Below are 27,395 nucleotides of genomic sequence, written 5' to 3' on the forward strand. Positions count from 1 at the left end.
TGAGGACAGGCCAGGCCTGGGGCTGCCCACCACCTCCCAGCCTGCCCAGCCCGAGTGCCACTCCTCCGTCTGGCGGGAGCTCCTGCCGCTTGTCGCACCTGAAAGGCTCCTTGGAGGTTGTAGTCAAATGAAAGGATGAGGTCCACATCCCGTGTGGGCTGCAGGAGGGGCGGGCAGCTGGTGTTGACAAAGTAGCCGACATCCAGCAGGCAAAGGTGAGGCTCCATGGGTGTCAGCTGGTTAGGAAGCCCGTCCAGTTTGGTGGCTGGAAAGGTTTGGGGGGTAGGGTGGGAGAATAAGCAATTGTGACCGATGCTGAGGACACCAGTTTCCTCTGGCCAAGGGCAATTTGCTTGCTGCTGCTAGAAAGAGACTCTGCCCCCTGGCACTTGCTCCCTCCTGCGGAAGCTGCCCCTACTGGCAGAACGAAGAGGCCTTAGATCAGGAGCTCCATCCCAACCATCTCAGAAAGTCTGGTGCGAAGGGGGATGGGGTGGGGAGCAGAGAGTGAGGGTGCCGGGACCTGAAACCCAAGGCTTTGGGGAGCTGGGGCCGGGAAGAAAAGCAGAGACCTTTCCAGGTGGAGAAGTGAGGGTGCTGAAAATAGTCTTTGTGGAAATGGAGGCCATGCAGGAAGTTGTGGGTGACCTGGGCAAGTGGGCGCCAAGTCAGGAGGTCAGTGAAAAACGCTGCTATCCTTCCAGTCATGCTAGGTGGGTCTTCTATCTTCAGGATGGGGACCTGCTCCTTGTCTGTAGTCAGAAGAGTGGGGGGCAATGGGATAGCCTTCAATAAATGGGGACCACTGGACCTTTATTCCATCCTCTCTGGCCAGTGACCCTGGAGGTGGAACAGCTGAGACCCCCAAAGGCCTGGGAGCCACCCACTACCACCAACACAGCCCCAACTGGCTGCTCCTTTGTATCCTGACGAAGGAGCCCAAGCACCTACCCAGGCTGGCCTGATTCTGAGCCCAGCGGTCCCAGAACTGGCTGGGATCTGAGGACCAGTATAAGCTGTCCTGGAGGTTGGCTGCATACAGGTTGGTCCAGAGACCTGGGAAAGTGAACACAAGGGGGAGAGCCCCCATCCCTGTCACGACCTGACCCTTCCACTGCCCATCCTGGACCAAGGAAATGTCTCAGTGACAGAGCCCCCAGACCCATCCTCCCCGCAGGCCCTAGCTTCTCCAGCCTTCCAGATGCCCTCACCTTCCAGGAAACAGATGCGGGACTCAGGGAGCTGCTTCATCAACCGTCCCATGAAGAACTCAGAGCCGAAGAGCTCAGCAGGGATGAAGGCCCCGTACTTGGGGAAGCCGACCTCGTAGGGGGAGAACTCACACCACTCTGCAAGGAGGCCACACATTCTCATCTCAGCCTTGGGGCCCAAACGTGAGCACCCTCAGGCACCAGCCCACCCACACGGGTTCCATGCAGGGCAGCCTGGTGGGAAGGAGGCTTAAGCCTTGCTTGCTAGGACTGTGGGCGTGGGGCCTGAGGGCCTTGGTCCCTCTCTCTTAAAGGCCCAAGTGACTGTGGGTTGGGGTTAGGGTTGACAGTCTCTGGATTCATGGGACCTGGGCCAGAATGTAGGGAGGTGGGTGTAAAACAGCTCCTTCTACATAGAGGCCCTGCTACCTGCCTCTCTGCCAACTGCAGGAACACAGGCCTCAGCTCCCTGGCTACTCACCCCCAAATTCAAAGGTGGACAGGCTCTGCTCCTTGGTGTTGAGGGCACAGTAGATGGGCAGAGGGTTCTGGCCGTGACGCAGGGCCTCCCGCTGATCCGAAAGTTTGTGGTCATAGGGCTGGGCGGAAAGATGATGTGAACCTAAGCCTATGCTTTCCTGGTACCCAGAGGCCTCCCCACCCCTGCTGCCCCGTGCTGCTCCCCTCCTCCAGGCCTGGCCTGGCGCTGCCCCACCCCACAGGCAGCCCCCTCCTGTACCCCGTCGTGCAGCAGCGCCTCGTTGATGAGGGCCCATAGGTTGGTGAAGCAGGCCGGGTAGCCCAGGCGAGCTCGCTCAGTCAGCTCCTGCTCGTACCGCTGCAGTTGGCTGGGGGCCAGCACGCCCAGCTTGCTCTTGGTCACCTGGGTCTTTAGCAACTCAATGGGTCCAGCCAGGTCCTTCTGAGACCACTCTGGATCCTCATAGAGGTTGGCCAAGGTCCTAAGCAGAGCCGGGGGGTGGGGGGGGTGGGGGGACAGGTGTCTGCTACTCAAGGACTCCATCCAGACCTCACACCCCTTGGACTTTCTATTCCAGGACAGCAGCCTGGTGGACACCTTCCAAGGAAGTCTTCCAGGCTGAGGCCAACTCTCAACTGGGATAGCAAGTCCCAAAGGACCCTGGAGGACATTCCTCCCTGGCCAGATGCATTCTCCCAGCCTTTCCAGTCTGGTCAGAAAGGCCAAGGGTGCCTAAGAGAGCCTTACCACACACAACCCCGCCACAACCCAACTCACCACCCCCAGGCTCCTGCACCCAACCTGCTCACCAGGTGGAGCCCGAGACTCCCGTGATATAAGAGATGCAATCCAAGAGGCCCAGCTCCCTCAGGCCAGCCAACTGCCCATATAGGGAGGTCATTGCCCGGATCCCTCCACCAGTGGCCATAACAGCTACCACTGGGACCTGGAAGAAAGGTCAGAGAGGCCTTAGGGACTTAGAGCGGGGGGTGGCCAAGCTGCAGGAAGAGAGCATGGCAAGTCAAGTGGCCACGCAGCTCTCCCCACAGCCACAGCTGGTCGAAGGCTGGTCAGGGCCTTGGACCAGGTCTGAGTCAGTCCAGCTGAGGAGAGTGTTATCAGAACCTTCACCAGGGTTGGTCTTCTCGGGTTTTGAGAACTCCAGGAAGAACTGACCAGATGAGTCCAGGCCTCATCTCCTCACCCTCGGCCCCTAAGGTGGATGGAGATCACTTTCTAGAAGCCCAGGGCCACCTCAAAGGCCCTCCATAGAGCCAACCCTTCCCCTTTTGCAAGGAGAGGTCATTTCCCCAGGGAACAGCCCAGCAAGCAGATAGCCCTCATGCCAGGCGTCCACTGATCCATTAGGTGGGGCCCAGTTTTAAAACCTGGACCAAGCCTGGGGCCAAGAAACAGAGAAGAAAGCTACCCAAGGTGGGGAGGGGGCTTGATAACATCAAGGGAGAGGGAAGCAGAGCTTGGGCAGGTAGATGAGAGGCAGGCACGAACCTGGCTAGGCACCAGCCTTGGTCTAGTTATGGAACAGATGGAGGCCCAACCAGTTTGGCACCAAGCACTAGGCACTGGGCCCAAGCAAGCTCTGGACCCCCACTCTCCAGCCCAGCCCCCAGACCTCGTCCTCCTGCAGGTTGCCCTCCAGCTGCAGGGCCTGGGATTCCCACCCTCCAACCCAGCCCCCAGACCTCATCCTCCTGCAGGTCGCCCTCCAGCTGCAGGGCCTGGGATCCCCACCCTCCAACCCAGCCCCCAGACCTCGTCCTCCTGCAGGTTGCCCTCCAGCTGCAGGGCCTGGGATCCCCACCCTCCAACCCAGCCCCCAGACCTCGTCCTCCTGCAGGTCGCCCTCCAGCTGCAGGGCCTGCTGCAGTGCCCTGGCCACCACCTGCTTCCTCCTGCTCAGGAAGGCCTGCTCCTCGGTGCAGGGCCCGCAGCCCAGCCGCACAGCCAGCTCCCCTGGTCTGGGGCAGGAAGGGAGGGACCATGAGGCCGCACTCAGCCTCATCAGAGAAGATCCCATTTCCATCTCTCCTCTCCTGCCTTCACCCAGCCCTCCCCTCACTCCTGTGTCCTCAGACCCTGAAGCTTAACACCTGTGGAGGGTGAGGGGGAGAAGGTGTGCTCAGACCCACACAGATACACTTGGGAACACGGCAGGACAGGGAGTCGCGGTGACTAAAGAAGACCCTGGGCAGGACCCGACACCTTGTCGATCCCACGTCCTAGCCTCAGCTTCTCCCCCTTGCCCTCCCAAGACTGAAAATGCCTACAAAGGGCATGGAAAAGAAGGAACAAATGCCTTTAAGTCTGTGATTCTTACTCTCCCAAACGCATGGACGGCCAGAGTGGGCAATCGTCTTATTTCGCGAAGGTCATTTAAGGTTCATCCACACAGCTTCCACCCCAAGGTGAGCAATCTCCCCTCTTCCCTCTTGCTCTCCTTGCCTTCTCTGTGCCTTCTACCATGGTATTCTCAACCTTTCCACACCCTCTGTAGGCATTTTCAGACTTGGCAGGCTAAGGAGGAGAAGCTAAGGCTTGGATGTGGGATCGACCAGGCGTTGGGTCCTGCCCAGAGTCTTCTTTCATCACTGTGACTCCCTGTCCAGCCAAACATTCATCAAGTGCCTCCCAAATGCCAGGCTCTGGGCAAGGCACACACCCCTGTGGTGAAAGCAGACCCACAAGTCGGAAGGAGAAGCACCTTTATATTCTGAGCACCCTCCCGGGACTGTGTGCTCCTTCCTGTGAGCAAACCCCTGGGCCAGCCCATCTCTCCCCCTCGCTCCCAGGCCTGCCCAGCATCCTGCCCACTCCCTGGCGGCTTTCCCAGATGGCCTTTCCCACCCCCAACCCAGCCTCTCACCCTTCTTCCTTTCTCAGCTCCACCTTCAGCAGGGGCTTCTGAAAACCATGAATGCTCAGTCACAAAGGCTGGCCACCCCCATCCCAACTGCACTCCCTCTGCCCGGCCCTGGCCACAGCCCCGGGATGTCTCCATGAGCCTCCCTCAGGCCCCCAATCATCTCCACAGGGATGCCCCGCACCCAGCTGGGCCCCGGGCTTGTCCAGGGCATAGCCTGAGGAGAGGCTGAGGCCCAGCCCTGTCCCCGCATCCAGTGCTCTTCCTCTGGGTGACCAGTACCTGGGACGTAGGGAAGACAAGCCTCACAAGCTGGCCTGGAGGCAGGGCCCTCAGTGGCACCTTCAGTTGCTCCTGGGGGGCATCCTACAGGGGGCAAAAGAGGGAGACCTGACAGTCTCTGTGGTTCCACGCCTAGCAAGGCCGTCACCAATTCCCCCCCAAGTGAGGAGTGGCAGACATCTATTCCACACTCTTCCCTGGGGGCCTGACGCTGGTAGGGAGAGGCCTCAGAGGGTGAGCAGAGGGAGGGACAGGCTGGAAGAAGTGCCTAGGGAAGTCAGGTGGAAGGTTCTGGACCCACCCCATGAGAGCACAGCACACTACCTGCAGATGGATACTCAGCTCTTGCTCCCAGCGGGTTGGGAAATGGAAGCAGAAGGAGCCAGTGCCCACGGAGGCCTCCTGTGGACCCTCACAGGACCCAGGAACCACAAGCTGAACTTTGCCCTCTGACTCTGGAGACAGGAACCAAGGCAGAGAGGGTGGGAAAGGGATCCCTGCACAGGGGTGGCTCTCTCCCCTCTGGCCCAGGCACAGACCCTCTGAGAAGGACTAAGAGGAAAAGCTCATCCTGGGGAGCCCCAGGACAGCTTCACCCCCAACCTCTACTCCCGCCTCTGGGAGCTGAAGGTGGCTTGTGTAAGGCTCCCTCCAGGGCGGGCAGCTTAGAAAGGAGGAGACCATGGCTGAGGGCCAGGGCTGTCCCAGTGGGTTGGGGACTCACCCGTCTGGTCCCCTGCCTCCTCCAGTCGCACATGCAAGCAGGAGAGCTCCCAGGCCTGAGTTGTGAAGACAGCCCTCAGACCTCAGATGCCGCCCCAGCTCAGGGGCTCCCACCCCCGCCCAGCACCCTGATTCTTGCTCCGCAGCACTTCATTACCCCAGCCCCAAGTTACTGGACAGTTCTTGAGATTCTATCCCCTTGAGGAACTGAAATCCCAAAAAAAAAAAAAAAAATTTTTTTTTTTTTTTTTTTGGAAATCCCAAGCTCCCCCAAACTCAGCTCTACCCCTGACCCAGGCAGGCCTCAGACCTGGAGGGAGGGCAAGCAGATGGCCTGAGGGAGGGGTTCGCTAGGAACACTCAGTCTACCACTGAGCACTGTCCCAGACTCACCACCAGGATACCATTGCTGATGAGCTGCTCCGCACCGTCTATCCTGGAAAGAGCCCCGTGAGCTTCAGCGGGAGTCCGGGCTCTCACCCCTAGGAGGCCTAGGTAGTCCTCCCTGACCTCCGAGTGTCCCCCAGGGAAAGTGTCAGCTCTGGGAGCACTGGGCTCTGTCTTTCCCAGAAGGAAGCACTTCCACCCCACAATTCCCCCACGGCCCCTGGCTCACCGACTCTGCAGCCAAAATTCAACTTCCAGTCGCTGCTCGCTCTGGAGAGAGAAAGAAGCAAGTTAGAAAGGGTGAGAAGGGGTGTGAATGTGTGTGCATGTGTGTATGGGTGTGTGTGTTTGAGTGTATATGTGCGTGTATGAGTGCATTTACGTGTGAGTTTGTATGGCTGTATGTCTGTGTGTGTATATGTGAATGTGTCTGAGTATGTGTGCACGTCTGAGTGTGTGTGTATCTGTGTGTGTACGTATGAGCATTATGTGTGACTGGGCGTGTATGCGTGTGTATGTGTGAGTGTGAGTGTATGCCTCCTGCATCTGAGCATGTATATGTGTGTGTCTGAGTGTGCATGTGTCTGAGTATGTGTGTATGGGTGTGTGTTTTAGTATGTGTGCATGGATGTGCATGTGTGTGTTCGAGTGGGTATGGGTGTGTCTGAGTGTATCTGTGATTATGTGAATTTGTGTATTATATCTGTGTGTGTGTCTGAGTATGTGTGCATGTGTTTGTGTATGTGTGCATGGCTGTGTGTCTTCAGTGTGCACATGTATCTGAGTATGTATTTAAGTGTGTATGGTGTGTCTGAGTATTTGCGTGTATGTAAATACATGTGTGAGTATTGTGTACGTGTGAGAGTATTGTATATGAACATGTGTGTGTAGATTCCGACCCAGACACCAACTAGGGGTGCTGAGGCTTCAGTAAGAAGGGGTGGAGGGGAAAGATCACCGTACATCCTGAGGATGCTCTGCCCACGCTCTCTGGACTGCTCCAAGAAAGCTGCCCCTGGGCTTCCAAAAAAAAACCAGTGCCGTTGAGTCGATTCCGACTCATAGCGACCCTACAGGACAGAGTAGAACTGCCTCATAGAGTTTCCAAAGAGCGCCTGGTGGATTCGAACTGCCGACCCTTTGGTTAGGGCCGAGAAATGGTCAGAATGGACAGCTCTGGCTGGCATAGGCCTCTGGGGGGCCAGGGAAGCTCTCTGAAGAAGAGGGGCATTTACACAGCTCTCCCTCCAAAGCTCCTCCCTTTCCTGGTGCCGACGCCCCAGCGCCCTCAGCTGCCCTGAACCCAGTCCTGCCTGAGGGCTCAGCGAGAAGCTCTGGCGCTGGAGCTCCCCAGCCCGCAGAGTCCCCACGTCAAACAGCACTGACAACACCGGGTCATCTTCGGTCAGCAGGTCCTGGTCAAAGACGTTCAGCTCCACCATGTTCTGGAAGGGGAAGAGAGTGAGAGGGTTGCAGGAAGGCTCGGTGGAAGGGAGATGAGCAGAGGGGCAGGCAGGCAGTGGGCAGGGCCGTGTGGAGGCAGGCCCACCTTGAGCTGGCTGTGGATCCAGAAATGAAAGCTCTGATTCCAAATGGGGCTTCCGCAGTTCCTGACAGTGCGTGTCCGGAGCCTGTGGCTGGAGGCCGTGGGCAGCCACAGAGTCACATAGCAGTCAGGGGGGGTCACTGCAGGGAGAAGGAGTGAGTGCCCAGCAATGGCTGAGAGCTCCTCCCAACCCCGGCCTCTCAGACTCCACCATCACAGAGAGCCCTGAAGACCCACGTGGATGGAGGCTCAGGCAGGAGCAGAGGCAGAGCCCCGACCTCCACGTCCCCTCAGTCCCTCCCCTCCACACCCTCCTCCCAGGGCCCCTGCAGGCCCTGCCTGCATCTCTGCCCACAGCCCCTGTGCTACTCTGAATCCAGCTGCAGAAGCATTCTCCCTCGGCCCAGGCTCACCTAGGTCCCTGGAGGGCAGGCCATGGGCCTGCAGGACACGAATGGTGAGCAGGCAGGTCCCGGGCACCTTGGCCTGCAGAGGCGGGAGAAGGGAAGGGCTTGCTGCAGGCTGACGGAGCCAAAGGCTGAGGGGAGGCTGGGGCAACTCTGGGGCCTAACCCTGCACCAGAAGGACCACGGCCGCCAGCCACAGCCCCGCCCCTGCCCCATCAGAATCCTGAATCTAGAAGAGATAGGGCATTTCTATAATAACTTACTTAACACCCTGGGCCAGCTTCTGTGCCAAGCCTTTACATACGTAAACTCAGCCATCACAACAACCCTGGGCACGGATACTGTTTATTATGATAAGCCTCCTAAGGAAGACGAGGCACAGAAAGGTTAAATAGTAACTTGCCCAAGGTCCAGAGCGAGGATTAGAACCCTGGCAGGCTAGCTTGAGTTGTGCTTCCAACCCCCACACTCACCTGCTTCCATCTCTTAGGCACAGTTTCCTTTGGTCTTCCTACCCCACAGCCCCAGATCACAGAAGGAGAGGAAAAGGCCTGTCGGGGCCTGAGGCCCTGCTCCCTGTACCCTCCACCCCTGGGCAGGAGACAATTCTGGAAATGAGCTCTCTGCTAGGCTAGTTCAGCAGTTACCAGCTCAGACAGTCCCCAGGTTGCCAAATCCTAGCCCCTCCATGTTCTATGAGTCAAGATAAACATGGTCCCCAGGAGGCTCCAACCAAAACCACCCCTGGGCTCTGCGACGTAGCCCCCGCCAGGCATGCTGGGGCAGGGAACCCTGTGCCAACTGGTCCCTCTTTGCCCTCCAGCCTTATCACAGGAAGGCCTTGACGGATGGAGTCCAGGAAGCCCACCTGTCAATGTCAGCCCTGGACCCCCACACCCCAAGCCACTGAGCCAGAGGGAGCAGCAGAGCAGCCCCATGAGAGCAGCTGGGAGCCTCCCACAGTGTGGGAGCTGCGTGGAGCCCACTGCTAGGGCAGGAAGAACTCAGGACAGATCCCCAGCCCAGGACCCTGCCCCTTCCCTGGCTTCTGCTCACTGCCCTGGCCCAAGGCTGGCAAACACCCCTGCATATCTGGAGGAGACCGCAGCTCCAGCCCCTCCTGAGAAACGGCATTAACTAGGCGCTCCTTGGAAACTCTATGGGGCAGTTCTACTCTGTCCTATAGGATCGCTAGGAGCGGGAATCGACTCGACGGCAGTGGGGTTGGTTCTTGGTTTGGGTGGGGGCCAGGGTCAGAGTGGGGCCCAGTGCCCTGCCAGCCTTACCAGAGCCATGAGGCCGGGAGTCCGAGGGGTCAGGAATGGCAGACGGTGGCTGCTGGGCCGAGGACTGTCAGATTTTTAACCAACATCCAGCTGGCTGGGAGCTCCTCCCTGGTCCCTCCCACCTGCCTCTTCTACTTCATCCACGCCCCACACCCACTCCTGGACCAGCTACCTGTCCAGGAAATGAGGCACCTCGGCACCTCAGCCTATACTAGAGGCACTGATACCTGGTGTGTAGGCTCAGTGTCTCCTCACCCCACCCCAGATCTCTGGAAGACCCACCTCTACCAGCCAATGGCATCTGGGCCTTCCCCTCGTGGCCGACCTCCCAGCCCTGACCTAGAGGAGGAAGGCTCCCTGGGGAGCTTGAAGTCAGGTGCTGAGGAGAAGGAAAAGGAAGGTGTGGCCTTAGGAGCAACTGAGGTCTGGAAAGCAGGGGTGGGCTTCCAGAGCAGGGCAAACAGAAGAGCTGAGTCCCCCATCAGCAGCATCTTTCATAACCTACTGGTACCAGTATGACAGGAATGCCCAGTCTTGACTGAAGCACTGGGCCAATCTGAGAGGAGTGCCCCGGGCCCTACCACCAGCTGGCAGGGGAGTGGCTTTGTTACATAAACCCGCCTTCAAAGCCAGGTGCTGGACTGCCTCCACCCTCGGAGTTGGGTACGGAATGCCAGGGCTGAGGCCACAGGGTTAGCACTCAGGGGGCAGGGGACTTTTATGTCTCAAAGGCCTGGTTTGTGGGGGGAGGGACAGTCAAGTGAGGAGACCAACTCCTTCCACAGAACAGCCCAGGAGGGCTAGGTGCTTCTGTCCTCTCCTACCCGTGCTTGTGGGTGATACAGTGGGTTACTCCAGGGCACCAACCCCGTCGGGTGCCCTGGAGCTGGGGGAGGAAAGCAAACAAGGCCAGGGCAAAGCTAGGGGCAGCTTTACAGGCCCTGAGTCCAACAGGCCAAGCCAAAGCGCTACAATGGCAGACATGAGGGTCTGCTTCTGGTCCAAGGAAGAAGTGGGTGTCATAGACAGAGAGGTGACAAGGTCTGGACCAGGCCCTCGCCCTCCATTAGGGACATTCTGGAATTTTTGCCTGAATCTTCAAACCCTCAGCAGATCACAAAAGGCAACTTGGAGTGTCACAACTTATGAATCACTACCTTTTATTATATATTTCCTCCTTGCAGGTCTGGCCCATGCTGGGGCCTTACAGACACCACCTCCAGGGCCCATAACAGCCTGTGAGGTAGGACCATTATTATCTCCATTTTATGGACAAGGACACCAAAGCTCTGAGACACAGTAGTTTGCCAAGGCCACCGACCTGCCAAGAGGCGGTGCTGGGCTGGAAACCTCACCCCTCCCAGTGACGGGCCACTGCCTCACCAGGAAATGGCTCCCTCTGTGGCAACTTCCTGGGAACCCTTGCCAGGCCTGCCTGGCACTTCCTGGTCCTCCTGATCTCACCCAAGAGTTCCCAAAGCTAATTCCAACCCAAGCCAGACCCTGGGCATGCAGCCGGTGGCGCAGAGAGCTTCCAGGGTGACCTGGCCCTGGAGGGGCCTGACTGTTCCCTGAGCTGTGGGTGGCAACATTCACTGGGGCTCCACTAGTCGAGGCCTGAGGCCTTGGTGAGGGAGTCGAGCAGCTGGAAATAACTGTACTTGAGGTCATACTCCATGTCATACCAGAAATTCACTGTGGGGAGAACGAGGGCGTGAGTGGGAGGCTCCTTCTTGTAACCCTTCTACCCAAGAGCCACTGCAGCCGACCCTGCCCAGAGGCCCTGGTGGGCTAAGGCCGTGCTGCTCCTCACCCGCAATGCAGCCGTGGGACTGCTGGACGTGGTGGAACCACAGGGCTGGCAAGTAGAGCATCTCACCGGCCCGCACGGTGCAGCGAAGGGCCTGTGTCCGTCTGTACCCAGGGTACTGGGCCAGATCTGGCGCCAAGGGATCTAGTGGGATCCAGGGCACCTGGGGAGACAGCAGGGCCAGGGAATAGGCCCCAAGGCCCCCTCAGACTCTGTCTTTTCCAAAGATAAGTCCCACAGTCTCCGCTCCATTCAGTATTGGGAAGTCCTAGATTTCGGGATTTTTCAGAGGAAGATGCCACTTCCCAGATCTTTTGGGCCTCCTTCTCAGAGCCCAGGCTCTTGCCCTCCCCCTCAAGATGTAAGGCTCACCCCTCCCTGGGGCCCAGGAACAAGACACACCTTCTCCACGGCCTCTTCATCCACCACCTCAAAGGTGCCCTCCTCAGTGAGCTGGTAGGTTGCTGGCGTGTACAGCTCTGAAGCCAGAGGAAGAGTGGGGGACCTCAGCAGACAGTGCTTCCAGCCCCCCACCCCACTCCGGCCACTCCCACTGGCTCCCGGGCCACAAGGGCAATGTCAGGGTCCTAGTGAAGGAGACGCTGTGTCCATACTACAGGCCCTCGCTACCCTCCCTCCTTCTAGCTCGGGTCACCTGCTCCCCAGCAGGTTACGTCCCCTACCGTAGGGGATGAAGGGCCGGTCACTGGGCGGATGTAACAGGAAGTGCTTCTCTCCTGAGACAACACAATAGAGGTTCTCATAGTGGTCCTTGTGTACTGCCAACATAAAGAAGGCCCCGTGGGCAGGGTATGAGGGGCAGGGGGCAATTCACCCGCTCCGAGCCTTGTGCCTCAAGACAGCTGATGATGTAAAATAGCACATCACAGATCAAAGCATGCCCTAAAATAATCTTTAAACCTTAAACCAAAAATATCCCCCTGGAGTCTTCTTAAACCGAACAACGGTTCAGCTTAACTAGTAAAGAATGTCTGCCTTGAGCACTGTGCTATTTTAAGATCCATCTACAGGGGATCACACTGACAACAGCATCTAGAAAGATTAGACAGGAAATTTAGGGGGCAGTGAGTTCATGTTAATTGTGGAGGAATTACTTGGAAGAGAAGGGTAAGAATGGTTGCACAACTCAAAGAGTGTACTCAATGTCACTGAATTGTACATGGAGAAACTGTTGAATTGGTATTTTGCTGTGTGTATTCTCAACAACGACAACAACAACAAAGTCAAGGCAGACTCAAGGTGAAGCCGAAGCGTTGCCAGGCACTTTAGATGTCAGCTGCCAGGGACTTGGCAGTCACCTGGCCCTGGGTTCATCTGCACCAGGAGGTGAATTCCAGCAAGTGAGGTTCGTCAACGTTCACCTCCCGACCTGGCTGACCTTCTGAGAGCTTTCTAGGGACCTAGAAGAACCAGTGCACCCCACCTCAATGCCACCCCACCCTACCTCAGCTTGTTGGGCAGACTCTTTATGGTGCCCGAGTCCCAGAATCCCAGGAGACATCTTGGAGGACAGTTGGTCCCACTTTCCTCAGCCCAGCCTCCCACTCTTGGTCTCATCTTCCCTCCCCCATCCTGTATTCTCTAACACCTACAAGATGTCACTGCAGCTGCCTCCCCCAGCCAGAAGTTCACAGCATCAGGCATCTTTCCTGCAGGCCAGAGGGAAGAAGGTTAGGAGAGGGCATCCCCTGAAGTCCAGGCTGGGGATAACCACCCTACAGGGATGTTGGGGCAAAAAACCGGGCAGGAGCAAAGGGGCCCCACAGAAGAGTCGGGGAGAAGAGGCAGCAGTTTGCAGAGCTTGGGGAAGGGGCCCACCCTCCCTGAGGCAGAAGCAGGCACGACAGTTTCCAGCAGTTTCTCTGCTCTCACGTCAAGGCCTAAGGATCTGAGTGTTTAGTGGGTAGCACTTGAGCCTGTGGGGCCAACAGTGCAGGCCAAGTCTTCAGCAAAAGGAGAGAACAACCAGGGCTGACCCCTTCCTTCACAGTGGGTCAGGGACCACCCCTTGCCCCTGCCTCCTCCACTCACCCAGCGCCTCAGAGGCCCAGGGCACATGAGGCTCCAGGTCAGACAGCAGCTGGGGCAACTCGTTGGGCAGGTTGGAGCACTGCTTCTGCACATAGAGGACTCCAGGGTGCTGGGCCGAGCCCTCCAGCACATCTAGCACGCTGCTCAGGGGAAGGCGGAGCTCGGCGGGCATCACGAAGCGGTCTCCCCGCACAGCATCTGCGTAGCCATCTGGGGTCACAGCCACACTCACCTCTGTGGAGCCTACTGTGGCCCTAGAGGAATGGACACTCAGGCCATGCCCAGATGCCACAAAGCACCACCTGCCACCCCACCACAGGACAGCCCACCTCAGGTAGGGGAGCGACCACTTGTGGAGGGCGGGCCAGTGCTGCAGAGCATTGCGGATGATGCAGGGCCTGTTGGGACAGACCCAGTCCCGGTAGAAGTGGAGCGGAGTGGGTGGCTCATCCAGGTAGGGCACAGCCAGAGGCACACTGAGCTCTGAGAGAGGGGCAGACAGCTGCTGACACCAGCAGCACCCAGCCCCTGCCCTACCATCCATGTGCACGCCCTCCCTGGGTGCCCAGCCCCTGCCCCACGCCCATGCAGACGCCCTCCCTGGGCACCCAGGCCCTGCTGCGTGCCTATGTAGACGCCGTCCGTTGGTGCCCAGCCCCTGGCCCACGCCCGCATAGACGCCGTCCATTGGTGCCTAGCCCCAGCCCCACGCCCGTGTAGACGCCGTCCGTGGGTGCCCAGCCCCTGCCCCATGCCCGCGTAGACGCTGTCCATGGGTGCTCAGCCCCTGCCCCATGCCTGCGTAGATGCCCTCCCTGGGTGCCCAGCCCCTGCCCCATGCCCGTGTAGATGCCATCTGTGGGTGCCCACCCCCTGCCCCACACCTGTGCAGATGCCCTCCCTCGGCACCCAGCCTGCCCTACCATTCGTGTAGACACCCTCCCTGGGCAGGCCACACCATGTCACTGGCCCATGCTCATTGGTGACAAGGGACCCCAGACAACTAGGAATCATATATGAGGGGAAGTTAAAGGAGAAAGCATGAAGCACACACAAACAGTCCACTCTGGACCATAAGAACCCACGAGAACACGGCTCCTGCTCAGCCCATAACCCAAATCTTCAGTGGCCAGGTCAGACCATGCCCAGTGGACCCTTAGCTTCCCCCACCTGGAGTGGCCAACCTCCCAGTGCCATTAGGAAAAGCAGGCACTGGAGCAGTACAGGGAGCTCCAGAAGGAGTACAGCTGAGGCCCAAGGTCATGGGCTGGTCTGGGTGAGGCATGGCCCCAGAACACCCTCCAATCGTGAAGATTTACTGAATACTGTGGAATGTGCTTAGCGCCTGGCTTGGCCAGTGTGGAGGTGTCACCTCAAAACACTTACAACCTAGGTGGGGGGCAGGCTATCATAGGAAACCCTTGGGCTTTAGGAACCGTAGTGCACAGCACCCACCTGTGTGGATGTCTGTAGCAGCCCCAAATCACCCTCAATAAAAATCACTTATTTTTGATATGTCCTTCTCCCTCACTCTTGTTATCCTATTGGTTGTTTCTAAGTCCCACTGATTCTACCTTCAAATCTCTCTCAAACCTACCCTCTCCTTTTCTCCACATTCAAGTTAACTCCTTCGGGTCTTCACTCAAATGTCACCTCAGTGAGGTTTCCTTTCCTGACTTCCCTCTTTAACTTGTAAACTTCCCCCCACCCCTGAGGACAATCTCTATTTAAAAAAAGACAAAAACAAACCAGTTGCCATCAAGTCAGTTCCAACTCATGGCGACAGTCATGGATTGAACTGTATCCCCCAAAATTATCTGTCAACTTGGCTAGTCCATGACTCCCAGTATTGTATGATTGTCCACCATTTTGTCATCTGATATGATTTCCCTGTCTTCCCGACTCTAGGTATTGGAAACACTGTCCAGATTCTATGTGGAGGCCCCTCAGTCCTGGGCTTCAGATCCACCTTCCAGGCCCACAGGAATGGCAACTCTGCTCCCTTGGCTTTGGGTGCACCATTCTCCTAGTCCATCTGAGCGGCTACTCCATGCTTTGAGACTGAGGCAGCTCTGCTTCCTGTGTTCTTTGTCTCTGCAGCTTCTGTTTCCTGGTTCCTTGGCCTCTTGGTCCCTTGGGCGTCACAGCCTGCATTTGTCCTGCTGGGGCAAGTGTTCCAAAGCTCTTTAGCTCCTCCGACAAGTGCCTGGAGGCACCCTACTCTACAGAAAGCCTCCTGCGCAAAGGCACTCAGCCCCCTGGCCCTGTGGGTCATCTCCAGGGCTGTCTCTCGCTGGTCTCCTGATTCTGCTGCTGCCATTTTTCTGCTGCTGCTTTTCACCGTCTACACCATCTCCAGTGTTAACCGATCTCCTCACCTCCCTCTTAGTCCTTGCCAGAATTGTCTTTGATGTCCATAATTCCACCAACAGTCTCTTCAAGGCAATCTAGGCTTTCACTACTAGGCACTTTAAAACTCTTCCAGGATTGGAGGTCCTAGCCAGAGCAATTAGGCTAGATAAAGAAAGAAATGGCATCCAGATTGGTAAGAAAGAAGTATAAGTATCTCTATTTGCAGATGGCATGATCTTATACACAGAAAACCCTAAGGAATCCTCCAGAAAACTACTGAAACTAATAGAAGGGTTCAGCAGAGTACTGGGATACAAGATAAACATACAAAAATCAGTTGGATTCCTCTACACCAACAAAAAGAACATCGAAGAGGAAATCACCAAATCAATGCCATTTACAGTAGCCCCCAAGAAGATGAAATACTTAGGAATAAATCTTACCAGAGATGTAAAAGACTTATACAAAGAAAACTACAAAACACTTCTGCAAGAAGCCAAAAGAGACCTACGTAAGTAGAAAAACATACCTTGTTCATGGATAGGAAGACTTAACATTGTAAAAATGTCTATTCTATCAAAAGCAATCTATAGATTTAATGCAATTCCAATCTAAATTCCAATGACATTGTTTAATGAGATGGAGAAACAAATCATCAACTTCATATGGAAGGGAAAGAGGCCCCGGATAAGGAAAGCATTACTGAAAAAGAATAAAGCGGGAGGCCTTACTTTACCTGATTTTAGAACGTATTATACTGCTACAGTAATCAAAACAGCCTGGTACTGGTACTACAACAGATACATAGACCAATGGAACAGAATTGAGAATCCGGACATAAATCCAGCCACATGTGAGCTGTTGATACTTGACAAAGGCCCCAAAACAGTTAAATGGGGAAAAGACAGTCTTTTTAACAAATGGTGCTGGCATAACTGGATATCCAAAAAAATGAAACAAGACCCATACCTCACGCCATGCACAAAAACAAACTCAAAATGGATTAAAGGCCTAAATATAAAATATAAAATGATAAAGATCGTGGAAGGAAAAATAGGGACGTTGGGAGCCCTAATACGCGGCATAAACAGTATACAAAACGTTACTAACAACGCAGAAGAGAAACTAGGTAACTGGGAGCTCCGAAAAATCAAACACCTCTGCTCATCCAAAGACTTCACGAAAAGAGTAAAAAGATTACCTACAGACTGGGAAAAAGTTTTTAGCTATGACATTTCCGATCAGCACCTGATCTCTAAAATCTACATGATACTGCAAAAACTCAACCACAAAAAGACAAATAACTCAATTAAAAAATGGGCAAAAGATATTAACCGACACTTCACTAAAGAAGACGTTCAGGTAGCTAACAGACACATGAGGAAATACTCAGGATCATTAGCCATTAGAGAAATGCAAACCACAACTACAATGAGATTCCATCTCACTCCAACAAGGCTGGCATTAATCCAAAGAATTCAAAATAATAAATGTTGGAGAGACTGTGGAGAGACTGGAACACTTATACACTGCTGGTGGGAATGTAAAATGGTATAACCACTTTGGAAATCAATTTGGCACTTCCTTAAAAAGCTAGAAATAGAACTACCATACGATCCAGCAATCCCACTCCTTGGAATATATCCTAGAGAAATAAGAGCCCTTACACGAACAGATACATGCACACCCATGTTCAATGCAGCACTGTTTACAATAGCAAAAAGGTGGAAGCAACCAAGGTGCCCATCAATGGATGAATGGATCAACAAATTATGGTATAGTCACACAATGGAATACTATGCATCAATAAAGAACAGTGATGAATCTATGAAACATTTCATAACATGGAGGAATCTGGAAGGCATTATGCAGAGTGAAATTAGTTGCAAAAGGACACCGTATAAGACCACTATTATAAGAACTCAAGAAATAGTTTAAACAGAAAAGAAAATATTCTTTGACGGTTATGAGAGGGGGGAGGGAGGGAGGGTGGGAGAGAGGTATTCACTAATTAGATAGTGGATAAGGACTACTTTAGGTGAAGGGAAAGACAACACACAATACAGGCAAGGTCAGCACAACTAGACTAAACCAAAAGCAAAGCAGTTTCCTAAATAAACTGATCACTTCGAAGGCCAGCGTAGCAGGGGCAGGGGTTTGGGGACCACTGTTTCAGGGGACATCTAAGTCAACTGGCAGAATAAAATCTATTAAGAAAACATTCTGCATCCCACTTTGGAGAGTGGCGTCTGGGGTGTTAAACATTTGCAACCGGCCATCTAAGATGCATCAACTGGTCTCACCCCACCTGGATCAAAGGGGAATGAAGAACACCAAGGACACAAGTAATTACGAGCCCAAGAGACAGAAAGGGCCACATAAACCAGAGACTACATCAGCCTGAGACCAGAAGAACTAGATGGTGCCCGGCTACAGCCGATGACTGCTCTGACAGGGAATAAAACAGAGAACCCCTGAGGGATCAGGAGAACAGTGGGATGCAGATCCCAAATACTCATAAAAAGACCAGACTTAATGGTCTGACTGAGACTAGAAGGACCCTGGTGGTCATGGCCCCCAGACCTTCTGTTGGCCCTGGACAGGAACCATTCCCAAAGCCAACTCTTCAGACAGGGATTGGACTGGACGATGGGATGGAGAGGGATGCTGGTGAGGAGTGAGCTTCTTGGATCAGGTGGACACCTGAGACTATGTTAGCATCTCCTGTCTGGAGGGGAGATGAGAGGGTAGAGGGGGTTAGAAGTTGGCAGAATGGACATGAAAAGAGAGAGTGAAGGGAGGGAGTGGGCTGTCTCATTAGGGGGAGAGCAGTTGGGAGTATGTAGCAAGGTATATATAAGTTTTTGTGTGAGAGACTAACTTGGTTTGTAAACTTTCACTTAAAGCACAATAAAAATTAAAAAAGAAAAAAAAAAAAAAGCTCTTCCAGCCTCTATGAATTCAGTTTCAAAACTGCTTCTACATTTTTGGTATTTGTTAGAGTAGCACCCCACTTCTAGTACCAAGTTATGTCTTAGTCATCTAGTGCTGCTGTAACAGAAATACCACAAGCAGATGACTTTAACAAAGAGAAGTTTATTCTCTCAGTCTAACAAGCTGGAAGTCTGAATTCAGGGCATCAGCTCTAGGTGAAGGCTTTCTCTCTCTGTTATTTGGTCTCAGAGAACAGAGGATTATTTTCAAGCCTTGAGAGCTAATGTAATGTGTTCTGCTGACTTGCTTGGTGCCTATTATTCCTTCTTTCCCTCCAATTTCTCCCATTTGTAATGGAAATGTCTACCTTGTGGCTGTTCCACCACTGTACTTTAGAAGCAGATAACTTGTATTTTAGATTTCACAGATGAAGAAGAATTCCTGGATTTTGGACTTGGAGTTGAATTAAGACTTTTGCTATGATGTGATGGGGTGAATATGGTTTACATGTGGGAAGGACATGAGTTTTGGGGAGCCAAAGGGTAGAATGTCATGGATTCAACTGTGTCCTCCCAAAATACCTGTCAACTTGGCTAGTCCATGATTCCCAGTATTGTGTGACTGTCCACCATTTAGTCATCTGATGTGATTTTCCTATGTGTTGTAAATCCTACCTCTATGATGTTAATGAGGTGGGTTAGTGGCAGTTACGTTAATGAGGCAGGACTCAACCTACAAGATTAGGTTGTATCCTAAGCCAATCTCTTTTGAGATATAAAGAGATTCGAGCAGAGAGTCAGGGGTGGGGGGACCTCATACCACCAAGAAAGCAATGCTAGGAGCAAAGCACATCCTTTGGACCCAAGGTTCCTGTAGTGAGAAGCTCCTCGACCAGAGGAAGATTGATGACAAGGACCTTCGTCCAGAGCCGACAGAGAGGGAAAGCCTTCCCCTGGACCTGATGCCCTAAATTCAGATTTCTAGCCTACTAGGCTGTGAGAGAATTAATTCCTCTTTGTTAAAGCCTTCTACTTCTTGTATTTCTGTTATAGCAGTACTAGATGGCTAAGACAGCGACCCCATATATGTCAGAGTAGAGCTGTGTTTCATAGGATTTTCAATAGCTATGACCTTTCAGAAGTAGATCACAAGGTCTTCCTCCCGAGGTGCTTCTGGGTGAACTCAAACCGCCCTTTCAATTAGTAGCCAAGCACTTAACCGCTTACACTACCCAGGAACTCATACCCACTCCAAAAACCCCACTGCCTTATATCCCTTCCCGATTTTATTGTTCTCTTTTCCATTTATCACCATCTAGCACACTATCTAAGGAGCCCTGGAGCCCTGATGACGCAGTGGTTAAGCATTCAGCTGCTGACCAAATGTCAGCAGTTTGAACCCATCTGCCGCTCCACGGGAGAAAGATGTGGCAGTTTGCTTCCGTAAAAATTACAGCCTTGGAAACACTATGGGGCAGTTCTACTCTGTCCTACAGGGTTGCTATGAGTCGGAATAGATTGGACAGGAATGGGTTTGGTAGTAGGTTAACACATCATTTATTTTACTTATTTAAGTTGTTTATCAATCTGTCTCCCTTGCTAGAATGTAATCTCCATGAGGGCAGGGAGGCTTGTCTTATTCACTGATGTATCCCCAAGATCTAGAATAGTACTCAGAACACAGTAGATGCTCAGTAAATATTTGCTTAATGTCTTAGTCATCTAGTGCTGCTACAACAGACATACTATAAGTGGATGCCTTTAACAAAAGAGAAATACACTCTCTCACAGTCTAGGAGGCTAGAAGTCCAAATTCAGGGTGCCAGCTCTAGGGGAAGGCTTCCTCTCTGTCTGCTCTGGGGGAAGGTCCTTGTCCTCAATTTTCCCCTGGTCTAGGAGCTTCTCAGCTCAGGAGCCTCAGTCCAAAGGACATACTCCACTCCTGGATCTTCTTTTTTGGTGGTTAGAGGTCCCTCTCTTCTCCGCTGGATTCTCTTTTATATCTCAAAAAAGACTGACTCAAGATACAACCTAGTCCTGTAGATTGAGTCCTGCCTCATTAACAAAACTGCCTCTAATCCTGTCTTATTAACATCATTAAAAAAAACCCTCTGCTGTCAAGCTGATTCCAACTTATAGGGACCCTAAAGAACAGGGTAAAACTGCCCCATAGTGTTTCCAAGGAGCAGCTGGTGGATTCCAACTGCTGATCTTTTGGTTCGCAGCTGCAGCTCTTAACAACTACACCACCAGGGTTTCCTATTACCATCATAGAGGTTAGGATTTAAAATACATAGGATGATCACATCAGATCACAAAATGGTGGAAAACCACACAATACTGGGAATCATGGCCTAGCCAAGTTGACATACATTTTTGGGGGACACAATTCAATCCATAACACTTAATGACTGAATGAAAGTATCCAACATCTCCTGCCACAGCGAACTAACTTGTTTCCCTGGCTTAACTCCCCTTCCTGCCAAAGCATTCATCACCCTGGCTCCAATCATCTTCCTCAAATACCATCTCATCTTGTCACATCCCTAGTAAACTGCCTTTAATGACCTACCACCACTACTTACAGAATAAAGCCTGCCTGGCATGCATGCAAGGGGCTCCGTAATCAGGCCCAACCTACTCTTCCAGTCTGATTTCCTTTTGCCTGGTACCTGCCCCTTAGCACATACCCTTGGCTCTGGTGGTGCCGGGCTTTGCTCCTGCTGCTCCCTCGAGTGGAATGCCCTTCTCCCAGCTTGGCTTTGTGATTTCATCCTCCAGGTCTAGCTGGAATGTCGGTGGCCACTGCACACCACTTCACCTCTGAGGTCATGCTCCACTTCTCACAACTGTGTCTCCACACCAGGGAGTTGTCTCTAGAACAGGGAGGCGAGGTCATCCTCTTAGCCTTGCAATCAGTTGGAAAGTCAGCATGTTCTTAGATTAGAAATTGCAACTCAGTGGGAAGGCCCCCGTGGGCCTAGGAAAACTGGAAGAGAAAGAGCTGATTGATTTGCTTGCTTCACTGGCAAAGAGGCAAGATGGAACCTGCCACATAGACACCGGAAGCTGGAGGGAAGACACTGGCAAAGGGCATCCCAGCCAGGCCAGCCCATCGTAGCAGTCACCTTGGGAGTAGGTGATCTGGGCTCAGTAAATCCCCGTTATACTCACTGGAATTCTTAAAATACATGGAAACTGCCATTTTTATACCCTTTGTATTTTCTTATTTATTTTGATTTTCTCACTTATTGAATAGATTTCCTTTCGAGAACTGCCACTTCTCTCTCCTGAGGTTTCAAAATGTGAGAATTTCAAAAGATATCTGTCTTAGTTACCTAGTGCTGCTATAACAAAAATACCACAAGTGGATGGCTTTAACAAAGAGAAATTTATTTTCTCACAGTCTAGTAGGCTAGAAGTCCAACGTCAGGGCACCAGCTCCAGAGGAAGGCTTTCTCTCTCTGTTGGCTCTGGAGGAAGTTTCCTTCTCATCAATCTTCCTCTGGACTAGGAGCTCCTCTGTGCAGGGACTCCGGGCCCAAGGGACACGCTCTGCTCCTGGCACTGCTTTCTTGGTGGTATGCGGTCCCCTCATCACAGTGGCTGTGTGGCCTTCCACTGTGTGCCAGCCACCTGCCACACCCTGGGTCAAGTCCCCTGGCTGTGGCATTGCCCTTTCCATCTCAGAGGTCAAAGCGTCTCCTGAGGCCACACAGGCAGTATTCTTCCTACGGACGCCACTTGAGAGGGACAAGCTAGAGAAGGGGCTGCATCCCAGACATGTGGTCAGGTGCCCGCACACAGTGCTGACTTAGTATCAGACCAGCAGCAGACAGGTGAGAGTCAGAGCCCGAGAGGAGATGGCCGGTCAGATGCTGTGCCATCGGCTTTTCTCTAATGCTCTCCTCAGCTCAGGCCTCTTGACAGAGCACCCCTCGATGGATAACGCTCACAAGCACCACGCTTAATGACACAGTGAATTGCCACCCTCTCTCCTGGGATTTCAAAATGAGAGAATTTCAAGAGAAATCTAAAAAGTTTGATCCAACAATTTGTCTGCTAGGAATCGACCCAACTAAAGTACTCGTACACATGCACAAACCCTGCCCAGCCACATGGGCCTCCTTCCCAAGCACACCAGGCACACTCCCACCTTAGGGTGCTGGCCTAGGCTGTGCCCTCCACCTGAAATACTCCTCCCCAGACATCTGCACGGCTCCCTCCCTCCACTCCTTTCTGTGCCCAAATGTCACCATCTCAATGCAGCCCAGCCTGATCATCTCATCTAAACTTACAACCAGCCTCCACCCCCAATCCATAGCACTCATCTTCTAACTACTATATACTCGTTTAGCGTGCCTGTGGTTAGTTGTGGAGTCCCTGGGTGGCGCAAACAGTTAAGCGCTGGGCCACTAACTGAAAGTTTGGTGGTTTGAATCTACCCAGAGGCACCTCGGAAGCAATCTACTTCTGAAAGGTCACAGCCTTGAAAACCCTATGAAGCACAGCTCTACTCTAACACAGGGGTGGCCATCAGTCAGAATCAACCCACCGCAACCGGTTTGGTTCTCTTTTTTTTTTTTATGGTTAGTTGTCTGTCTCCTCACTTAGGATGGAAGCACCACGAGGACAGATTTTTACCGTTGAGTAATGTATTCCAAACAAGCCAGGCACATACAGGTGCTTAAAAAGTATTTGTTAAATGAATACTCAAAGTATTCACTGCAGCATTAGCAAAAACAATAGAGTGGAAATAACCTAAATGCCTATCAATGATGGGCTGATTAAGTCAATTACACCCCTGGTGCACAGGGGTGAAAAGATTGAGGTAGAGGGATAAATGGAATGATCAAGTTACACGGTACAAAAAACCAAACCAAAAAAAAAAAAAGCCACGGTGCAGAGCGTGTTTATAATAAGGAGGGTATATAGTCACATGTGTGCATGGGTATAAACAGGATATTTCTGGAGGCCTGGGATGGGAGAGAAACTTTATATTATTTCTCCTTTTGTTTGTTTTGTTTTTTAAACATGTTCCTGTATTGATATTCAGTGGCAAGAAACCATTTAAAAATAGAACAGGGAAGGGAAGGGAAGGGAGGGAGGGAGGGGCACAATCAGCAGGAGGGACAGCCCGGGATCCCTTGCACAGCTGCCTCCAATCCTTCTGAAGCTCTGCAAGGCTCACAGCTCACAGCTAGGAAGGGTCTGTTCAGACTGAAGAACAGTTTCCTCCCAGCAAGGGCTGAGAGAGAGACTCCAACCACCACGTGTTTATGTTTTATGTTAAGAATAAGACCTCACACATGTAACAAGTGAGGATACTGAATCAGTAATCAAAAACCTCCCATCAAGAAATGTCCAGGCCCACATGGTTTCACTGGTGAATTCTACCAAACGTTTAAAGAAGAGTTAACACCATTCCAGCTCAAACTCTCCCAAAAAACAGAGGAAGAGGGAGCACTTCTTTACTCCTTCCATGAGGTCAGTATCACTCTGATACCAAAGCCAGAGAGAGAAATCACAAGGAAAGGAAACTACAGACCAGTATCTCTTATGAATACAGATGCAGAAATCCTCAATAAAATACTGGCAAACTGAATCTGACAGCACATTAAAAGGATTATACACCATGACCAAATAGGATATATCCCAAGAACGCAAGGGTGGTTCAACATCAGAAGATCAATCAATGTAATAACACTACACTAATAAAAAAAAAAAAACACTAATAGAATGAAGGAAAAGAACCACACGATGATCTCAATTGATGCAAAAAAGCACCTGTCAAAATCCAACACTCTTTCATGATAAAAACAGGGAGCAGATTAGGAATAGAAGGGAAATTCCTCTACTTGGTAAATACAGAGAACGTTACACTCACTGTTGAAAGACTGAAAGCTTTCCCCCATATCACAAACAAGACAAGGACGTCTACTCTCACCACTGTACTGGAACATTCAACATTGTACTGGAAGTTCTAGCCAGCGCAATGAGGCAAGAAAAAGAAATCAAAGACATCCATATTGGAATAACCAAAAAAATCCACTGCCATCAAGTCAACTCTGACTCATCACGACCCTACAGGACACAGTAGAACTACCCCATAGGGTTTCCAGGGCCATAAGTCTTTACGGAAGCAGGCTGCCACATCTTTCTCCCTCTGAGTGGCTGGTGGGTTCATATATATATGTATATATATATATATACACACGTATGTATATGTGTGTAAATTTCCTATGTGCATATGTCTATGCACGTATACATGTATGTGTATATATAAGCGTATATACATGTACATATGCGTACGTGTACATATATACGTATATATAGGAAATCCTAAAGAATCCACAAGAAAGCCACTAGAGCTAATACATGAATTCAGCAAAGCTGCAGGGTTGAAGATCAACACAAAAATCAGTTGTTCCTATACACCAGCAATACACAATCTGAAAAGGAAATAAAACAAGCCCATTTAGAATACCATCTAAACAAATACAATGTCTAGGAACAAATTTAACTGGGGAGGTGAAAGACAAACAGTGAAAACTATAAAACATTTCTCAAAGAAATTAAAGAAGATCTAAATAAATGGAAGGACATCCATATTCATGGATTGGAAGACTTAAAATTGTTACAATGACAATACCACCCAAAGTGATTTACAGATTTCAATGCAATCCCTGTCAAAATTCCACAGTTTTTTTTTTTTTGCAGAAATGGAAATGCCAATCCTCAAATTCATATGGAATTGCAAGGAGCCCCAAATAGCCAAAGCAATTTTGAAAAAGAACAAAATAGGAGGACTCATATTTCCCAATTTCAACACATACTATAAAGCTACAATAATCAAAACAGTGTGGTACTCATATGAGCAAAGACATATGGATCAATAGAATAGAACTGAGAGTCAAGAAATAAATGCATACATTTGTGGCGAACTGATTTTTGACAACGGTGTTTCGAGTCCATGAAATAGTGGAAAGAATGGTTTCTTCAATAAACAGAAACAGTGCTGAAGCAATTGGATCTCCACATGCACAAGAATGACGTTAGATGGACCAATACCTCACACCATATATGAAAATCAACTCAAAAAGGATTGATAATCTAAATGTAAGAACTAATACCACAAAACTTTTAGAAGAAAAAATCAGAGTAAAGCTTCAAGACCTTGTTTTTGACAATGAATTCTTAGCTATGACATCAAAAGCAAGAGCAACAAAAGAAAAAACGTATAAAATGGGTTTCATCAAAACGACAAACTTTTGTGCATCGGAAGACTTTTTCAAGACAGTGAAGTGACAACCTACAAATAGGGAGAAAATATTTGGGAACCATATATCAGATAAGGGCTTAACATCCAGGATATATAAAGAATTCCTACAACTCAACAACAAAAAGACAAACAACCCGATTTCAAAATGGGCAAAAGACTTGAATAGACAAGATAAACAAACGGCCAAGAAGTACATGAAAAGATGCCCAATGTCATTAGTCATTTATTGTTGCTGTGTGCCACTGAGTTGATTCCGACTCCTAGCGACCTTACAGGACAGAGTAGAACTGGCCCATAGGGCTTCCTAGACTGTAATCTTTAAGGGAAGGAGCCCTGGTGGTGCAGTGGTTAAGCACTAGGCTGCTAACCGAAAGGTTGGCAGTTTTAACCCACTGGCTGCTATGCGGGAGAAAGATGTGGCAATCTGCTTCTGTAAATATTTACAGCTTTGGAAACCCTATGGAGCAGTTCTGCTCTGCCGATTGGGTCACCATGAGTCGGAATCAACTTGACAACAATGGGTTAATCTTTTCTCAGGGTGGACCTGATCTGCAGGTGTTCGAACAGCTGACCTTTCGGTTAGCAGTACAGCTTTAACCACTGGACCACCAGGGTTCTTTCATGAGTCACTAGGGAAATGCAAACCAAAATCACAATGAGATGTCCCATCGCACCCATGAGGATGGTTATTATCAGAAAAATATAAACTAATAAGTGTTGGCGAGACTGCGGAGACATTGAAACCCTTGTGCGTTGCTGGTGGGAAGGTAAAATGGTGCAGCCTCTGTGAAAAAGTTTGGCAGTTCCTCAAAAAGTTAAACGGGATTACCATATGACTCAGCAAACAGCGATTTCATTCCCAGGTACAGAAACTTGAAAGTAGGGACTCAAACAGATACTTGCAACCAATGTTCACTGCAGCATTACTCATAATAACCAAAAGGTGGAAACAACCCAAGCGTCCATCAACAGACCAATGAATAAACAAAACGCATACACCATACACCACGTTCAGCCATAAAGAGAAATTCTAGTATGTGGACGAATCTTGGCAACATGCTGAGTGAAGTTAGTCAGACACAAAAGGACAGATACTGTATGATCTCACTGATATGAAATATCTAGAACAGGCAAATGCAGAGAGACCAAAGTTTATTCGTGGTTACTAGGGGAGAGGAGCCGGGCAATCATGAGCTCTTGCTGAAGGCATACTAAATTTGTTTTGAGATGACACAAAACTTTTGAAAATGGCTGGTTTTGACAGCAAGAACAAGGTCAATGTAATTAATGTCACTGAATTGTACACTTCAAAATGGTTAAAATTGAATTTTCTGTTACATTATTGTTCACCATAATAAAATGAAAACGAGAATAAGACTTTAGGGCGGGAAAGGTGGAGAAGGGCAACAAGAGGCTGCCCAGATTTTATTCAGAGCCGTGGAGTGGGAAGCCGGGCGGCACCGGTCAAAGCGGCACAGCCCCCGCGAATCGAGGAGCGCTGAGTTTCTGTTAAGGGTGGCGGAAAATCTGGATGGTAGTCAGGGCTGCAGAACATGGTGAACGCAATTACTGTCACTGAACTGTGCACCTAACGTTGAAACAGAATAATGTTTCGTGATCTATATTGTTACCACACAGACACACACACACAAAGCACCCCCCGGAAACCACGAGGGCGTGTGAACCCCGGGCGAGGAGAGCCGAGGACCAGCGGCCGGGGGGGGCTGCGACAGACCGGCGATCAGAGTGGGGCCGTCAACAG

General features: G+C 51.3%; 1 protein-coding gene across 12 annotated transcripts in view; it reads right to left on the reverse strand.

The window, feature by feature from the left end:
- The window catches only part of LOC100674267 (bifunctional peptidase and (3S)-lysyl hydroxylase JMJD7), a 29,483-nt gene that overhangs the window by 1,798 nt on the left and 290 nt on the right, over window positions 1-27,395 (reverse strand). Inside the window, exons 2-25 of one of the 12 annotated variants that reach the window (XM_064292136.1) lie at window positions 21,042-21,227; window positions 14,816-15,225; window positions 13,396-13,549; window positions 13,067-13,320; window positions 12,628-12,684; window positions 11,698-11,793; window positions 11,417-11,493; window positions 7,925-7,997; window positions 7,515-7,651; window positions 7,279-7,410; window positions 6,195-6,235; window positions 5,972-6,014; window positions 5,580-5,634; window positions 5,180-5,310; window positions 4,856-4,939; window positions 4,577-4,614; window positions 3,536-3,671; window positions 2,502-2,638; window positions 1,951-2,173; window positions 1,693-1,810; window positions 1,212-1,349; window positions 952-1,056; window positions 573-752; window positions 99-265 (exon numbers count right to left, since the gene is read on the reverse strand). In XM_064292136.1, coding sequence (XP_064148206.1) covers window positions 99-265; window positions 573-752; window positions 952-1,056; window positions 1,212-1,349; window positions 1,693-1,810; window positions 1,951-2,173; window positions 2,502-2,638; window positions 3,536-3,671; window positions 4,577-4,614; window positions 4,856-4,939; window positions 5,180-5,310; window positions 5,580-5,634; window positions 5,972-6,014; window positions 6,195-6,235; window positions 7,279-7,410; window positions 7,515-7,651; window positions 7,925-7,997; window positions 11,417-11,493; window positions 11,698-11,793; window positions 12,628-12,684; window positions 13,067-13,320; window positions 13,396-13,549; window positions 14,816-14,825 — 2,586 coding nt within the window. In that variant the 5' untranslated portion in view covers window positions 14,826-15,225; window positions 21,042-21,227. Of the gene's footprint in view, window positions 1-98; window positions 266-572; window positions 753-951; window positions 1,057-1,211; window positions 1,350-1,692; window positions 1,811-1,950; window positions 2,174-2,501; window positions 2,639-3,535; window positions 3,672-4,576; window positions 4,615-4,855; window positions 4,940-5,179; window positions 5,311-5,579; window positions 5,635-5,971; window positions 6,015-6,194; window positions 6,236-7,278; window positions 7,411-7,514; window positions 7,652-7,924; window positions 7,998-9,204; window positions 10,900-11,017; window positions 11,178-11,416; window positions 11,494-11,697; window positions 11,878-12,627; window positions 12,685-13,066; window positions 13,321-13,395; window positions 13,550-14,663; window positions 14,790-14,815; window positions 15,229-21,041; window positions 21,228-27,395 lie in introns of those variants that run through there. The other 11 variants (XM_064292135.1, XM_064292140.1, XM_064292139.1 and 8 more) reach the window with 11 other exon arrangements.

This window comes from Loxodonta africana, chromosome 10 (assembly GCF_030014295.1).
Source record: "Loxodonta africana isolate mLoxAfr1 chromosome 10, mLoxAfr1.hap2, whole genome shotgun sequence".
Lineage (NCBI taxonomy): Eukaryota > Metazoa > Chordata > Mammalia > Proboscidea > Elephantidae > Loxodonta > Loxodonta africana.